This window comes from Fulmarus glacialis, unplaced genomic scaffold (genome assembly GCF_000690835.1).
Source record: "Fulmarus glacialis isolate BGI_N327 unplaced genomic scaffold, ASM69083v1 scaffold27413, whole genome shotgun sequence".
NCBI classification, from domain to species: Eukaryota; Metazoa; Chordata; class Aves; order Procellariiformes; family Procellariidae; genus Fulmarus; species Fulmarus glacialis.
Window position 1 is genome coordinate 1 of NW_009202744.1, and position 17781 is coordinate 17781.

Here is a 17781-nt window from a genome sequence, read left to right on the forward strand (position 1 = left end):
TCTCCCAGGCCCCTGGTAGCCAGTTTTCCTCCTGGTTTTCTGTCCCACCTGCGGCTCCCAGGCCGGCCCAGCCCCCTCCAGTTTTCACTGAGACATTTCATCCCCCAGCAGATTCCTGGGCCCCAGCCACTTTCTACCCCACCTGCCTGCTTTTAAAAGCATGTGCCCTCTGGCCAAAACCACAGCAACAGTACCCTCCCTGCCCCCCCCAAATTCAGGAAAGCCCCTCTCCAGCACCTCCCAGGACACCCCTCTGAGGCAGGGTCTGGTCCAGAAACACTCAGGTCTCCCCCATTTTATGGCTGGGGTGCCGGACTGAATAAAAGGACCCTGAGCCCCTTGCAGCACCCCAGCCTGCCTCAGGTACCTGATTTAAGGCCAACTGCTGATTTGACAAATGCCCGTTCACTCCAGCCATCTCCCACGGATCCCCAGCTGCTCTCCCTCAATGGGATTTTATTAGAGTTGTGGACATGCCCCAGCTCAGCCATTTGTAAAAACATTTTTGCAGAACAGGCACTTCCAGATCTCCACCTCCCTGATCTCTCCGGTTACAGCCTCAGGCAACAGCGGCTAAGCCTGGGGGACTCACGGGGACACCCAGCAGGGCTTGGGACTTATCCTGGTACCCCAGCACCCATTGTGCACAGCCCCAAGGGATCCCTGTGCTCCCAGCCGCTTCTGCCCAGGTGCTGGGCAGGCCCTGCTCGCCTGCAGGCAGCCCCCAGCCTCGCCCTGCCGGGTGATGGCAGTAACCAGCGGCAGCACGAAATGTGGGGTAGGAAATTGCTGCCTCAGCCTAAGCATCCCACCTGCCGGGCTGGGGTTTTTGCACTGAAATGACCCAGGAAAGAAAAGAAATGCGGCTGAGATGAGACACCGACTCAGCCCATCTAGCTGAAGCCATGCCAGCCCTTCCCATTGCAGAGCAGCAGTGACAAACAGAAACCAACAGCATCACATCGAACAGCAACTTCTTGCAGCTACCTGGGCTGAGGACGAACCACTGTGCCTCTTGCAGAAATAGCAACTTCAAAATCAGTCCCAGACACCCCCCCCAACCGCAGCAAACGGGAAACCCAGCTGAAACCCCGCTCAGAAGATGCCCTTGATGTGGGAGGGAAGATACCTGTCGCTCTAAGCAGGCATCTGCTGCCCTGCCTTGAAATCAAGCCTGGGGAGAGCCAAAAGGGCCCGCTCCACAGAGGAGGATTTAGCAGCACAACCAGCACTACATTTAGTAAGCAATTATTGGGAAGAGCAGGCTTCACTGATTCCTACTGGCAAGTATCCTTAAAACTACCCCCACCAGAGCCAACCTGCATAAAGGAAAAGGCTGCTTTCAGCTAAGTCAATGGCTGTCTTGGCTCCCCACCAAGTAAGTCCCCGATGATGAACTTTATCAACTCAAATGCAGCTGGAGTCCGCGAGGAGGGCCTGGGAGCAGCCGGTGGGTTTAACATTTGCTGTTTGCATTTCCACAGAATCTGCAAAGCCTCAGTAGCAGACCAGGCTCTGCCATGCAAGGTCCTCTACAAACACCCAACAGGGATACCCTGCCTGTGACACAGCGCTTGGAGCCTGAACAGGACATGAGACAGAAAAATGTACAGGAGGGACAAAGAAACACCAAGATAATACAGTCAGCAAGTCTCTGCAGCTCAAAGAGTTAAGAAAGCAACAACAAATGAGTTATTTTAAAGAAGGATATATATTGTTTTAAGGAATGACATTTGTTTTGCAGGAGAGCGAGCTCAAGAGGGAAGGCAACCTGGAAGAAGCAGGAAGGTGTTAATTTGCAATGCAAACAGGTGTGTGAAATCCAGAAGAGGTGGGCGGGTGAGCTGATACTGCCGCTGCCGCATGCGAAAGCCTGGGAAGAATCTTGAAAATGAAGACCAGCCAGAACAACAGCCAGAAATGACCCATCCATCAGCATTTGGGAAGACAAATGGAAAAGATTACACTTGCCTTTGTCAAAGAATAGGATTTTGCATTTATCCCCAGGCAAAATGCCACCAGATGAAACTTTGTACAGGACATCTTGGGAGTTTACTGCACCACCAAACAACCCTGCTGTGCTCCCAGCTTTAGCCATAGCTAAATAGCAGCCACATGATGTGTCTGGCTCCAGCTCACCAAAACAGAGCTGGGGATGCCCAGCGCTGCCAGCGAACGCAGCAGCTCCCCACGCTCCACCAAGCAAACCCCAGGCAAGTAAATCTAGGTCAGGCCCTTTTAGAGAGCGCCCTGTGGTGAGGATTCGACTGACACTCGTGAGATTGCCAGCTCCATGACATCCTTCCTCTGCAAGTCTCAAATCCCCGCCTGTGGAAGGGAAATTAAAACCTTCTCTGCACAGGTTTTAAGCCCATAGTAGTCATCAGCTCAGCTTGCTTGACCTGGCACGATGCTGGCCACCAGTTCTACCCAGTTACACCATATCACTATTTGCGTTATTTTGAAAACTCATACAAATTAATTCTCCTCTGGCCTTCTTCCTCTTTCTGAGCATTTCAACATTCGTTTAAAAACAAGGCTACGCTGCAGCCAAGTCTCTTAGGACTCTTGCTGTTTATCACTAGTCCAGCATCCTCCTTCAGCAATGAACTCAAAAGTCATCCTGCCTCTTTCCAAAAAAATCAAATGCAGAATTTGTTTTTAATATTTGGCTCTTCTCTCTGACCAATATGTATAATACTTAGGATTTGTCTCTGACACATTTAAAAATGCTCACTTTTTGTATTTCATACCATCTCTGTTGATTGCCATCAATTTCTTTTTTCCTGTTTGTCACACATTCTTGTATGTGTAATAGCAGCTTTCCCTAACTGAGGCTTATTAAGCATTTAATGAAACCCACCCATTTCACAGCTGTCGTTTTTGGTCATCTACTAAATGCTTTTTAAATAGATCTCCATTTTACTTCACAGATTTTCTATTTAAATGTTAACTTTCAATCTGAGTCATCATACCCATCAACTTTGGAGGCACTAAGATGTACACCACAGCTCGAACGGGCTCCTTCAGCCTGCAGGAATGAAAAAAGCCACTAAATTCCAATCCAGTGACAAATTCATGTTTACCCATGACACGGATGCCAAACAGACATTCAGAAATACATTTCCAAAAACAATTGCAATTTTCAGGGACTCAAATTTTGTTCTCTCATAGGTTGCATGAGCTCTGCAATCTGCCTCTCTAAATTAAAACCTCTAACAACATTGTTTTCTCTATTCCCTTTGGCGTATTTGTGACAAGTCCTTGGCTCTCTGGATTGGTTTGATGGTCTGCGACAGCCTCCCAGGAGCACCTGCTTTTGACCTTTGCTAGTTCACCTGCTGACGCATGTGAGATTCAACACCAAGTCGTAACCCAGCCCCTGGCAGCGAAGTGTCAAGATGGAGCACGCTCCCACCTCTGCCCTTCCCGTGGAGGCCATGATTTAATATAGCAATCACACAGCTCATCCTGCTCGTCTCAGAAATACCACTTTCACTGACTTTCTTCCAGTTAACGAAAACTTCTAATTCTTATTACCCAACCTCCTAGCAGGAGCACGCATGCAATTAGAGGTTTTCTCCCTGCCCTACTCTGGAAGCAGAGTTGACCCATGAAGACCAGATCCAACGGGAGGCATGCCCATCCCGCACGGGCTGGGGGGCTCACCCAAGGGGCTGCATCGCCCCCCAACTCCTCCTCGTCGGGGCTCACCTGCTAGCATCCCCCACGGCACGGCGCAGCCTCGCAGGGCGCCCAGGCTGCTAACGCAATCTGAAGAGGGACGTGCTGCCCGTCAGCGCTGAGGACAACCCCTCGCACCAGCTCGGTAAGCACAAATCTCCGACTGGAGCTGCACCACCCTGCGAGGCGAGCCCAGCCCCAGGCTCACAGCTCAGCAGAGTCAAGCAGTGACTCAGGACAAAACAAACCAGCTGCAAATACTTGAAGTATGTGGACGCCAGGAGGGGAGGAGCCACTGCCTACCATGAGAAGAGAGGGGATGAAACTAGGGCAGGGAATAATTAATCTGAGCGAAAGGCTAAACTCGCTGCCAGGAGCAGGATCTGGCCAGGGTGAAAACTCTCACTCTGGACATTGGTAGTAAGCCTGTAACAGAACATATCCACTGCTCCAAAAGAAACAGACTGGATATATTCAGTGTCTCATTGCTCCTTAGGAGGAAGTGGGGGGTGCAGCACAGAGGTGCCATGGCAGAAGAGGAAGGACTTCAGCCCACAGAAGTGAATTCAGCCTTGGCAGAGTTCTGAGACCACATAGCAGGGGATAAATCCAGACAAACCATAAAAATGAGCTGAACAGGAACAGACTGGGGGCACTTCCCCAGAGCCACTGGAATGGCTTGATGTCTCAAAGATGTCTGATGCAGAGCCTGCTTGGGGACATCTCTATGCCAGGTAAGATTACAACCATTGCCCCAAACAGCCTGTGGTTGCCCAGACATGAACACAGCCCCACCGCATTCGGTGTGAACAGAGGATGGTCCCAACCTGTGACGCAAAAAAAAAGTGAAGTAGTATGATGGTGTACAAAGAGCTAACCTTCTAAAGCTGAGGCACAGCATCAAAGAAAGTGTGAACAAAAACACTGATGGAAAAAAGAATGAAAGCTGGAAGTTCTTTAAAAGGATGTTTTAAATAGATAATCCAAAAAACGTGGTTATATGATCAAGAGAACGATATTGATGAAAAAATCTGTCCCGGGTCTGTGCTTCAATAAAGGTAGCAAATATAAATAAATGAATGAATATAGAAAACCAGATAATAGACAATAGACACACCAGGAACTCTGAAGTACAGAAAAATGAGAAAAGAAAAATATAAAGAAAAATCCATGGATGGTAGAATTACAAATTCAGTTTTCATTTTTTAAATGAGGAAATAAAATGCTACTTTATAATAGACTTCTATTTCCATCCAGGACAAAAGAAACCCTTTCAATGATGCAATCCCACAAGTAAGCAGAAATAGTAAAATTTTGGTAAGTTTGGCAAAAAGGCAGAATTATACAATAAATATTCTGTTTCTTTCTGTCTAAAAAGCAGAAATAAGACCTTGCTAACTGGCACCTCAAAAACCCATTGCCAGTGGAGAATATCCATAAAAGAGGGTACTCCTAATCAGGTTCTCCAGGGACTGTATTTAGAGTTGATCCTACATAATATTTTTAAAGTAAATGGAAAATCACTGCCATCATGTAGAGAACTGAACATTAGTTCAACAGGATCGCAAATAAAGATGAGGCATATGGTCACTGAGTGACCCAAGGTATCCTGAATAAGATGGAATTATTCAAACCAAGCAGGTTTAATGCAGGCAAATGCATTAATGTATTAATGGGGACAAGAAATGCAGCCACAAGCAGGACTGTATTCTGGGGAATAATGCTTCTGCTTGATTGGCCAAAATGCAGCAGGAGTTCCCCGAGCACTGCAGAGGCAGATTGGGGTCCTTGGACAAGGGCACAGGAGCACAGCAAGGTACACCTCTGTGCAAGCAAGTGCTGACACCCACCCAGAGTGCCTCACGCAGCTCTGAAGTCCATTATTTTGAAAGAGTCTGAACTGAAAAATTAGCGAGCATCAGGAAGAATAAAGAGTAAAGGTCTTCCTGTGAATCTTTGCCATGAATATTTTAAGACTGTATTCACTACAAAGAACTGAAGACTGAAAAATTACTTAATTACAGTACCTGCCTGAGAAGAAAATCCATCAACTAAAAAGCTCTAATTTAGTAGAAAAAGGTTGGGGTTCAGAGCTGAAATGCAACACATTAGCATGCAAAACCTTTAAGAGTGATGGTGACTAAGCAGCAAAGCTATGACAGGCGGGTTCTCCTTCTGTTGATGTGGCAGGCAGACACAGCTGAGTCTCATCCCAGAAGAGATGCTCTAACCAAGTAGCTGTCACTGGGCTGTACCACAGAGAAATCTGCAAGAAGTGTAATAACCCCGCTTACGGGAAAGATCAGGCCATGTCATCTCTAGCAGGGCTTTCAAGTCCTAAATTCTGTTACTCTGTGGACAGGAGGAGGAACCCAGAAACGAAGTAGACAGCATTAGAAAACGCGCCTGGAGCACACACAGAGGGAAAAACAGAGCCGACCTTTTCCTACCAGCTGGGCAGGAGGGTGCCTGCTGCCAAGCACGATGGGAGGGCTTTTGGGCAGGCTCCCAGGTGCTGGTGAGGTCTTACATTGAGGCAGCTACAGCAGCAAAGCATATACGCCCAGGAGGGCTGTTGCTGGTGCAGCACTGTGCCCCAGCAGGGCAGGAGGAGGAACTGGGAATTGCAGCCAGAAACGGGCCACAGGTCAGACAGAGTGTGTTTCAAAACACCTGGAGCCTTCCTCCCTCCTTTCATGCTATGGGACATGGGCCCTGATGACGAGGGCATCCTGCCTGCACCTCCCACAGCCACTCCTGTGCCCCTGAGCCTGCCACAGTGGGGAAAAAATCCAACACCCCCCCCGCAGCGCAAGCATGGGTGTACGCAGCGTCTCATAACATCAGAGGAGCGAAGGCTCTCACCCGGCATGGCAGTCTGTCCCCCCTCCCCTTGCACAAGCTGGCCAGGCCAGCACTGCTCCAGCCTCCCAAGGCTTTGTGGGCCGTTTCCCTCCCTGCTCTGCTCCTGGCTCCTCCTAGCTTCCCCGCTGCCCTTTGGACGTCCTGGCACTGCAATACCTCTCCCTTCCCTCGCCCTGGGGACGCAGCTGAGCAAAGTCCCACCCTACCAGAGCGGCCGAAGTGCAGAAATGCAGCTGGCAGAGCCTGCTTAATCAAATACCTCCAGAGGACAGATTTCACACTGTTTAAGCTGACAGGCAGCCGCAGCCTCCAGCCCTGCCACCTCCGGCCGCTGCACTGCGGTGCTGTTTTCCTCTGCGTTTCAACCCCGCTTCATGGAGAGTTCACACACATGCCTGAGACAGACACTGGCAGAAAGGGTGCAGAAGCAAACAGGTTTTCAGGCACATGGCTGCCCAACGGGGAGGCCAATCCACCAAGAAGTGCTCTTTCACTCCCTCTGCCCAGACCCTACCTCCTTGCTGCCCCTTCCCCAACACACACTGATAGCCTTGCAACAACGAGCCATGCCCCACAAAGCTGTCTGCAGCTGACTCTGTCCATGGTGTCAACGGAATGATTCTGCCCATGCCAAGACAGCCTGAGCCCTCCAGCTTTGGTATCTCTCCAGCTCCAGGGTGCTGGTTGATGGGACTGGAGACCGAGGGATGGCTCAGGCACCCAGGACACAGCATGCAGCTGCTGTAGCGCAGGCAAGGGACTACTGTAGTACCGAGGGGCTGGCGATGCAGGAGGTACCATTCCCATCTGCAACAGCCTCCTAACGCGTAGGTGCCTCAGTGTCCTGCCCATGTGTAATCATGCAACTACAAGTACTTGCCTTCTGTGTCTGTCCAAGTGCTACAACAACTATTTCCCCTATTTCCTGCTTCGTGCTGCCTGCGAACAGATGCCATACTCGCCCTCCGCAGGGTCAGGAATTGGTTCCTACACACAGAATTCGTTCATGATGGGTTATAATAGTAAAACAGGCAGTGGGAATAACCCCAGTGCCTCACCCTTTCCCCCATGAGGAACCTCCTTGGGGCCCTGAGAGAGCAGACAAATCAGGGGCACAGGTTTTAGGGTGTACACAAAACACTCGGGGCACAGGTGGAGGAGTGAGCAAAAGGGCAGCAGTGAGCCGTGGGTCTGTGCTGCCTGGGCTTCCCTCCCACCTGGGCCTCTGCAAAATGGGGGCAAGAGCCCTGGCAGGACACATAGGTGACTGTACAGAGGGGTAACAATGATGATGCCCATTTCAGCAAGCCCCAGGGTTTCCCGTGAGAGCCTGGCTATGCCAGCCACCCATCTGCGCCAGAGTCCGGGTGCTGCCCAGGTGTCAGGGCAGGGCGAAGGCACACCCAACTGCCCAGCATTTCCCCGCGTACCTCGCTTCTCCTTCCTGGTCTGCACAAACTCCGAGTGCCGCAGGGCACTGGGAGCCGTCCGTCTGTAGAAGCTGTTTCGCTGCAGCACGGAGCCCACCCTGTTTGCTTCCTTGGCCTCCTGTTCCCAGATCTGGCTCCAGTCCGGCCGGCCCGTGCGTACCCTCGAGTGCTCTGCTCTGCCGCTGCTCCTGGCTGGCATCCCAGGCCCTGGGGCTGCTCTTTCCAGCTCCCCACAGCTGTTGTAGTCCGTGTCCTGCATCTTGGACTGTGTGTAGCAGGTACCTGACCCCAGGCTTACGCTACCATCTCCTGAGGACCAGACCACAAATGCAGGAGCTTCACAACCTCTGTCCAGATTGCTGCGGTCCATGCCATGGCCTTTGGGCTGCCTGTGCTGCTCAAAGTCTTCTTGGTCTTCTTGGTCCCTGACACCTATATACTGCCTTTCCTGCTCTCTATATGCCCCAGAGCCTCCATCCTCTCTATAATCCTTTTCCCCTTCTCTATATACTTGATTGCCTCCATCCTCTCTATACTGCCTTCCCCCCTCCCTATACTGCCCAGAGCCTCTCTCCTGCCTACACTGCCTTTCCCTTTCCCCATAATGTCTTTCACCCTCACTGTAGTCCCTAGGATCTCTGTCCTCCTTATACAACCTTCCCCCCTCCCTATACTGCCCAGGTACTCTGTCTTCTCTGTATTGCCCTTCTCTTATCTCAGAACTGCAGCCCCCTCCTCTCTATACTGCCTTCCTCCCTCCCTATCCTGCCCAGGTACTCTGTCCTCTCTGTACTGCCTTCCTCCCTCCCTATACTGCCCAGGTACTCTGTCTTCTCTGTATTGCCCTTCTCTTATCTCAGAACTGCAGTCTCTGTATTGAACGTCCTCCCTCTCATACATCCTATAGTTTCTATCCTGGCTTTTGCCGTCCCAAGCACTGTCTGCTCTCCTGCAGTCCGCATACTGGATACCTCCCTTCCAAAAACCTCCACAGTCTCCATTCATGCTCTGTCGATCCATGGAGATGCCCTCCCTTCTCCTGTAACCGTCCCAGCCGCTGTCTGCTCCCCGGCAGCCTGGGTACTGCCTCCTCGCCCTGGGTCTGTCATTGCAGCGAGCCTCACCATGCAGCGCGGCCACCCCAGCCATGTCCTCTCTCTGCACAGCACAACAGTCCTCATATTCCCAGCCGAGGAGCTGTGGCTCCTGCCTCAGATCCTCCACACCGTGTTTCGTCCCGGGATAAGTGCACATAGTCCCGCTGGGGTGCGGTGCAGGTGCTGACTCCCTTTGCTACCAGCTCCCCGAGCCCAAGCCCGGGCTGACGCCGCTTCTCTGCTCTGCTCCAGCGCTCCCGTCCCAAGTGAAACGCAGGCGTCGCTTCCTGAAACCAGCCAGCAAGAGTACGAAAAGGCACGGGCCCAATCACTGCCAGCCCCAGCCTCCTCCACCTGCTGCCCAAAGTAATCAGTAACCAGCCCCGAGGAGGGAGGCCGGGGCTGGGCAGGCTCTCACCGCCCAAACCGGCTCCGCGGCTTTGCCAAAGCCTCTCCCCAGGCGGCTCAGAGGCAGGGAAAAGGAAGGCACTGGAGCATGCGGAGGCCCTGCCCCAAGACCAACATCCTCAGGGAAAGGAAACAGCATGTGAGACCGCGGGAAGCCACAGACCAGAGATGGGATACCAGATCTCCTTCCCGTGCCTTCAGGCTCCCGCCGGCATGGAGGCTAAATGACGCCGTCTAGCAGAGGCTGGGCTCTGCTCCACACCTCAGTGGGGTAGATTGAGGCCTTCAGGCCACCCCTGTCTCAAACCTGATGCTGAGCCCATCCTTTTCCCAGCCCTCAGCCACAGGTCCTGGGAAGAGCTGGAGATGAGCAGCTCCCTGTGTGACAGAGCATCCCCGACCAGTGCCTGTGCAGTGCCACACAGCCACAGCTGCCCGGTTCCCTGCTCCAGGGCGAATGGCTGGTCCCCCTGCTGATAGTAACAGGCTTGAAGGGAACATCTGGGTTATGGAGTTGGCTGCCAACACACAATGTTTCCAGGATGCTATAGATACATGTGCTCCTCTCGCTGCAGGGTGCAACATATTCCCAGTTTTCCATACCAAATGCAGGACTTCCTATGAGAAACCAAAAGATGACCACAACAGAAACAGGAGAGCCCATGCATGTCATCCCCATCTCAGGTTCTTACAACACTTGTTAGGTATGCACAGCCAATGCTCCCAGCTAGTAGAAGACAAAAATAAAACCAATGGACCCTCCTACTCCAACTGCAGGAGGGCAAGCACTAATCCTGCCCAAGCCTGGTGATCAGTGAAACCCTCAGTGTGCACGCAAGACATACCAAAGAAGCAACCTGCACATTTTAAACACGTATTTTAGAAAACCACATACTTTCTGCTCTTCCTTTGGCTCTCCAAAGGACACACCAAGGGGCTGGGCTCCCCTAAGACTATGCCAGCCCTATTTTGGTTGCTGGTCAATGCTTAGGGAAAGCTTTTCTCCCTCCTGCATGCCTCCATGTTCCCCTAATGGCGGAAAGGCAGAGGCCACACCTGAAGCATGGTGCAAACACGTTTTGCTGAGCCGATGCAACACTGCATTACTGATCTGGCCTGCTGCACTGAAGCTGGGCTAGCAAGCCTGAGGCACGCTCTCTGGCCATGCTCAGATGTGGCAGGAGGGATGCAAGAGAGCAGGTAGGGTATATCTTTATCATAGGACCAGAGAGGCTACTTATAAATTCTCAGGTTTTTTGAAGTGGTAACAAATCCTCTAAGACTACTAAGGGGATAACTTGACAGGTAGGATGTCTCAAGATAGTGTGTTAGTTCTTGCCTAGAACTTCCAGTTCCTGTAACCAAACAGGGCACAGGTTCTGCAGGACCCATTCTCTGTCAGGAAGCACTGGGGCAGTAGGAGACATTTCCCAGCAAGATCTATCCCGTAAGAAAATTTCCCTTGATCCAGCCTGGATTTTCCTCTTCCTACCTTCAAGTTATTTCATCTAGCCTCAAATCCTTTAAGCCTTCTTCCAAGCATCCCTCTTGCATGCCACTGATGTGGAGGCTCTTTGTCACCCCGTTTCCCTGGTGCACCCATATCAGCCTTCATTCCCATGTACTCTGCATCAGACGCGATCCTGCAGCAAAGTGCCTGGGCTTTCCAAGCACTGATTAAGCAGTGGGAGGATGGAGGCAATGAAGTCAGAGTGAGTAATCCCCAGGCAGGAGTTGGCATTTCACTCCACCTCCCGCGTGCAGTGCCCACATTTCCTGCACATCGTGGGTTTCGATCACAGAACTGCAGTGTCAGAGCTCCTGGGAGAAGCTGGGGTAGGGACTGTGGGAGATGTACATGTGTCCTTCCACTTTGTCTACTGTAATATCAAGTATAACGTAATTAACAGCACTGATCTTTATATGGCATCTTTGGGTTTCGGAGCTCAAATGTGCTGATATAAACAGTGCAAATTTCTCCTCCCTGAGTAATTTTTCTGGGCTGCAAGGACAAAAGTCATCTTTTTGGCTACAGACATGCTGCAATTTAAAGCTCTTTGTTGCTGTTACCGACCGCGCAGCGTCATTTTCCTGTCCTGAAATTCTGGACTCCATGGATGGCACGAGCACAGGGGCAGGCTTTACTTTTTGCCCACTAAGCCTCCCCACTCCCAGGCCAGGTTCAGCACTGTCTGGGCATCCCCTCTGATTTGAGTGACAAGTCTCCCCCCAGAGCAGAAACCGCAGGAAACCCACTGCCCTGACAGGCTGAGGGCAGTCATGTCACAGACATCAACTCAGACCTCAACTGCAGGACCACCAGCAACGCCACTCTGAAGCTGCTGCTCACTCCCCCACAGCTAAGAGGGGGTGAGGTAGGGAGGTGGAACCTGCAGCAGCTGTGTTTTTGCTTGAGAGCAAGGACACACTGGGAATGGATGAGATGAGGGCTCTGGATGTACGGTGAGGCTGGAAAAAGAGATGGGAGAGTTGGAAAGAAAAGGGGGTGGGGAAGGCCAGGGCTGAGGGGTGTCCAGAGAATGGCACTGTGGTTCTCTGAGGCAAAATCATGATGATTTGTACTGCAACAATGCTTATGAAATTACCAAAATCAGAAATTAAAGAAGGAAATAAAAGACTGACTCCAACAGTGCCTGTACACAGCAAGGGCCAGCTGTCCCGCTCAAGCACCCCCATCCCATGCCGCTGCAGACTCACCTCTCAGCTCCTGCAGCTCCATGCTGAGACTCTCGATGTTGGAGTCACAGAAATCAAGGTTTTCCAGGGTCTCCGCTCTCACCAGCTCATCCTGCTGCTCCTCCAGCATCAGGCTTAGCTCAGCGCGGGTCTTGCCGTAAGCCTCCAGGTCTCGCTCCACCTCTCCAATCCTCGTCAGAAGAATGGAGCCGGGGGAAGCTGATCCTGCCCGTGTCAAGTCCTGCCCGTGTCCCTCCTCTGCCCGCTGCTCCTGGGCGCTGGGCTGAAGCTGCGGAGGGGGCACACTCCTCCGCTGGTTGCTTGAGGGAGGCCGGGGCGCAGGCCGGGAGGGCTTCACCGAGAAGGACAGAGACCTGCCTTTAGGCACCTGGCCACCCTGCATGTGCACAGGGGTTGTCGCAAGGCTGCTGGGCCGAGGAGGGGGTGGCCTCAGGGCCTTCCTCCTCTCTGGCTGCCTGGCGTGGGGGGCACACTCAGGAGTCCCACGGACAATGTCCTTCTCAGAGCTGTAGTCCAAGATAGAGAAGTGTCGGGAGATCTTGTCCTGCTCAGTGCCGGTAGTTGTCAGACTCTTCTCAAACTGCACCAGCTGCTCTGTCAGTTTGGAGTCGAGGTCCGTGCAGCCATCCCCCTGCGCTGTGAGCGGGCAGCATTCCCCCCAGCTCCCAGCCCACGTGTCCAGGCCCACCTGGGAACCTCCCAAGCTGGAGGAACAAGGTTTGGACTTCTCCTGTTGACCGTCCACCCAATCGTCCAGGCCCTGGGTGTTGCTCTGGCTCTCCTGGGGCTCGGATGCTGCCCAGCTGTTAGGAGAAGAAATTGCCTGGCTCCTGCAAGGATCTGGGGGGGAGTGGGGAACCTGCGGGGGCACAGTGGGACTGTCTCCATCACGCTCAGGCAGGCTGTGAGTTTCTGAGTTTCCTGGGGAGGCTGACACAGTTCCCCCAGGCTCCGACTCACCTGCTTGGCCAGACCTGCTGCCCCGCTGCGGAGGCAGCTTAGCAGCGGGGAGAAGGCCATTGACCGTCTTTGTGTGGTCAAAGGGGAGGGAGTCTGCTGTGCCTTTGGGACGCGGCCCTTGGTGTCCAGTGCCAGGAAAGGCCTGACGCTGTTTCAAATCTGTGCCAAGATGACCCTCTGTTCTCCCCACCATGTGAGACAAAATGGTGTCAGGCTCAGGGTGTGCAGCCAAGCCATCCTCCTTTTCCCTGCCATCTTCCCCTGGCGAAGGAAGAGCTTCGGAGCAGGTGTCTTCTGGGTCCTGATGGACGGTGACGCCACAGCTGCCACCTCCTTGGGGATCCCCAGCACCCACCTTTTCCCTGCAAGGCTCAGAGGTTTCCAGCCTCACAAATCTGTGTGGAAAGATGCCACGTTTCCCCCTCAACTCCCCCTCCAGCCAGCCATCCTCCAGAATGCCTATGATCCGAATCCTGTCACCCACATCAAAATCCAGTTCCTTGGACTCCAGGGCTTGGAACTGATAGAGGGCAACACCATAGGTGCACCCTGGCTCCTCCTCCTCCTTGGGGGGCATCTCCACTGTCCCATTGGTGTCACAAGTCCCTGTGGGCTCTGGATCCACTGAGGTTCCTGGTGCTCGCAGAGGAGTAAGCAGTTCTACAAAACCCTCTGGGAAGATGCCCCTGCGGCCTCTGAGCTCGCCTTCAAACCAGCCAGGCTCTGGGACACCAACAATGTTGATCACATCTCCTTCCCTGAAGTCCAGTTCCTCCTCCAGCTGAGCAGACAGGTCCATCAGGGCCCGGGCTTGGCCCAGTGAGTAGGCAGGCACCTCCAGGAGAGCACTCTGGGACAGCTGACGACTCCGAACTGAAAGGCACAGCTCCCGCACACATGATGATGGGAAAAAGCCCTTGGAACCCCAGCTGCTTCGGCCCTGGAGCCAGCTGGAGGCCAGGGACCCGCCCAGGATCACCAGGTCTCCTGCAGGGAATGAGACACACAGTTCAAAACTGCCCTCATGATTGCTCCCACCTCTTATTCCTGCCTCCCCACGTCCTTCCTGGCTGTGCGTAAGGTCTGGCACTCTGCACAGAGCGCAGTGCGTGTTGGGGATGCACAAGAGCACAGAATGGAGGTAAGGCATGAAGCATTTTGCAGCCTCTTGCACACATGTATCTAAGATACACAGTTTTGGCTGCTAAGCCATGACCGTGCACCAAAGCTTTGATTTCTCCCCCAAATGCAAGTCTAAGATTTGGGGATTGGAGGGCACTTAAAAGGCAGCTGTAAGTTTACTATGATCACACGACTCCAATATTTGGAGTTTCAAGAGTAATGATAGATCATGAGAAACTGGTATCAGAGTGGCAGAAGCCCAAAGGGCCATGGTGGATTTGACATGACCCATGTCATGAAGTATTAGGAAATTCCCTGTCTCTCCTGCCACTCTAGGCAGGATGCTGTGACTAGGATCATGCTTCTGGAAGGACAGGTGAGGGCTATGAGATGCAAAGCAAAGGAAGGAATGCAGATTACCTCTCTGCAATGACAAGCTCCCTGGCTCTTGAGATGTGAAGTCACTGGTGCAAACAAACAGTTTTTCTCCCTGCTTCAAAGGGGGGATATCCACAGGTTCCACAAAGCTGCTAGGAAACTGCCCTAAAACGAGAAGCAGTTGTCAGCAATGAGCCTTTCCTGTAGCCCATCACTACTCCCTCCACCCTCCTTCCAGATTTTGGGATCTATTCATCTTTTGCTAAAGGAAAATAACCAGCTACCCAGGGTGCTTCAACAGCATGGTGGAAGAGGAACAAGTTTGGGAGTCAGGAATTCCTGAGGTTTTAAATGCTTAAGAGCTAACAGAGAACAAAAAGCTTTGTGTCCTCGGCTAACTCCAGGCAATCAACAGGCTGTGTTCATTACTGGGACTGTGCCATCAGCATGGTGCTTCTGGGAACAGACATACTATGTTTTCTCTGCTTTCATTGCTTGCTTCCCAACTCAGAGCCATGATGAGGACTGAGAGATCCAGTAGTGCTGGACCATGAGACCAGTGTCTTGTGACTAGGCACATCTACCTAGTGCTCCTCACTCTGCAAGGCTTGGCCCCTGCATGGCCTCAGCACAGAAGTCAGGCCACCACACTCGGGATGGCCACATGTGTGAGTCACAGGCTCTGTCACAGCTTCAGTGCTGCCGAGGCTCCAGGGACCTTCCCCACTTTATCACCTCTCTGCATCTATTTCACCATGTCACCCATTGCTGTATGCCCAGCTATTCTGAACAGGCCACAGCCAGATGGGGCAGCGCACACTTGTTGGCCCTTACAAGATACCACTCAGCAAGATACCACTCAGATACCACTCAGCTACTAACTTCAGTCCCGGAAGCACAGGATGTGGCAGAGCCCACTGCAAAGGCCACTAAAAATGTCATTCCTATCTTTCATAATTTGTGGCAAGGGGATATGATGGAGTATGGGCTAGTAGCACTTCCAGCATTCACTCTTGATGACCCAATATGGCATCCATGTTCTCCAATAAAACCTGGAGACACCATATTCTAGACACCCAGAACTTTGCACTGGCTTTGGGCAGTTTGGCATCTGCTGTCATTAACCCGAGGTGCAACCAGCAGCCCACAGGCTGTTAGTTTCAGTGGCTTCCTTCACAGTTCTAACCAACTCTACCCCTTTTTTCACGTCTTAGTTTCCTGCTCTGTACATGGAAACAACCTAATGCTGTTAGAAAGGAAGTCATGGAGCTACATTAATTATTCCCCACAGAGTACTGAGTATTATTATTGGTAGGATGCAGCACTTCCACAGCTTCTATTCAAAAGCACTTTTTCAATTCCTTACAACTTTAGCTTAGAAAACTGGGCAGAAAACTACAACAGCTGTTCTAAGGGAAAAAAAAGTTAAAGGCCATTAAAAACCATTCCGTTTGACTTCAGCATGTTTCTTTATCTTTGAGCTACAACACACATCTGTTTATTATTCCTTAATACCTTCATTTTCTTGAGAACAAGCGCATCAGTTATGCTGGGAGACAAAACTGTGGTGAAGTAGATACTGGTGATTTCTGCAGAAGTAATTTATGCCCAGTGACTTCAGCAGCACCAGCAGCATCTGGCACGTGTTCATTCAATTCCATTTATCAGCTATGTGAAGCACAGGAGAGAAGTCCTCCTCTCCACCTTTGCTCCTGTCCGTCTTTGTTTTAGCCAGGAGACAGCTCGCGGCTGTTAGCAGAGCCCAGACTGCTGCTGCAATAGCAGCCCCATCTCCACGGCCAGGGATGAAACTCCAGTTCCACCCTCACCCTGAAGACAGAGTCAGGCTTATGCTTTGAAGTGGCCTGGTTTTCATCTCCCTGAGAACTCACACATCCTCTCAACATCAGTATTAAGATGAGAAAGAGCTGCTTAAACAGGGTCTGCAAGACTCTGTTTCACTAAGAGCATTTTGCTGCTTCAGAAGTTTCTCACACCCCTCCAAAAGTTTAAAAGACTTGCGCACTACTTCAGGCACCCAGATATTGATGGCAGCTTGTGCAGGAAAATGCTTTAAAGTGGAAAGGAGGATGTGGGGCTGAGTCAGAGGGCTCAGAGGGACACACAGACTCTGCCGCTGTGTCTCCCACTGACTTGACCTGACGAGGTCACTTGGATGTGGATGCATTTCCACTCTCAGTGCATCTGTTTCCTCTCTCCCCTTCCACTGCCACAGTGGGTCAGTGCATAAACTAGCCAGGAAATGGGCTGTCTCACCACAGAGGATGGAGCAACTAGTATTGTGAAGCTCTCATCTCCTCGAGAACTGTCCCTCCACTAATCTCTCTCAAAAAACAACAAATGAGCTGTCTGAATAGTTGACGCAAAGCTGGCAGGCAACCTGCACCCTCAGTCCCAAGCAAAGTCCCATGAAAGATTTAGTAAATCAAATCTGGTTCTGCACAGCACCGGCCAAGGGAAGGTGTGCTCACAGAGTGGATGTTTAGCTGGCCCATCTATGGATTCAGGTGCAGGCATTTCCAGCTCTTACCTGTGACACCTTCCTTCTTGCCGAGGAGCCAGAACTCGTCCACCACGGCCAGCACCTCGATGACATCTCCCACGAAGAGGGGCAGCTCTTCAGAGACGCTGGGACAGAAATCAAAGACTGCTCGTACCACGGAGCCAGCCTCCATTGCGTGGGGTCTGAAGGCGGATCAGTACCTAAAGTTGAGACACAGTGGGAAGTTTGTTAGCAGCCAGAAAGACCTGAAATTATCACATATATGCTCAGAAAGTAAAACCCTTCCTGAGCACAAGAGGCAGGAACAGTGCGAGGGGGTCCTGTCCTGAGCTCCCTGAAACCCCTCACCACGTGAAGCATGCCACAGGAGCCAAGGGTCTGCAGCAATGCAGCCCCCATGGTCTAACCTGCCTTGTCCAGCCCTATTGTCCAGGCTATTTGTGGGGACACGTGTTTGTGCTGCAATTGGAGGAGAAGCAGCAAGAAAATTGGAAGTGAATTCCCGTCAGGAAGGAAGCAAGAGGAGGGGAGGAAGCTCAGCGCTTCCCTGACACGCAGGGCAGGGCCCTGAGCCTGCCAGGTCTGGGTGGGCAGA

The 17781-nt window shown here is 52.0% G+C and overlaps 1 protein-coding gene across 1 annotated transcript; it reads right to left on the reverse strand.

Annotated features, from left to right (window-relative positions):
- Positions 1–7979: 7979 nt before the first annotated feature.
- On the reverse strand, positions 7980–17358 carry LOC104074333 (dynamin-binding protein-like; the record flags this gene model as incomplete). The annotated part of the gene is made up of 4 exons (XM_009574414.1): positions 17214–17358; positions 14705–14827; positions 12203–14149; positions 7980–8288 (listed from the first exon to the last, which is right to left on the reverse strand). Coding segments are annotated over exons 1-4 (2524 nt in total), but the record flags the coding sequence as incomplete, so codon positions are not given.
- Between the last annotated feature and the right edge of the window lie 423 nt (positions 17359–17781).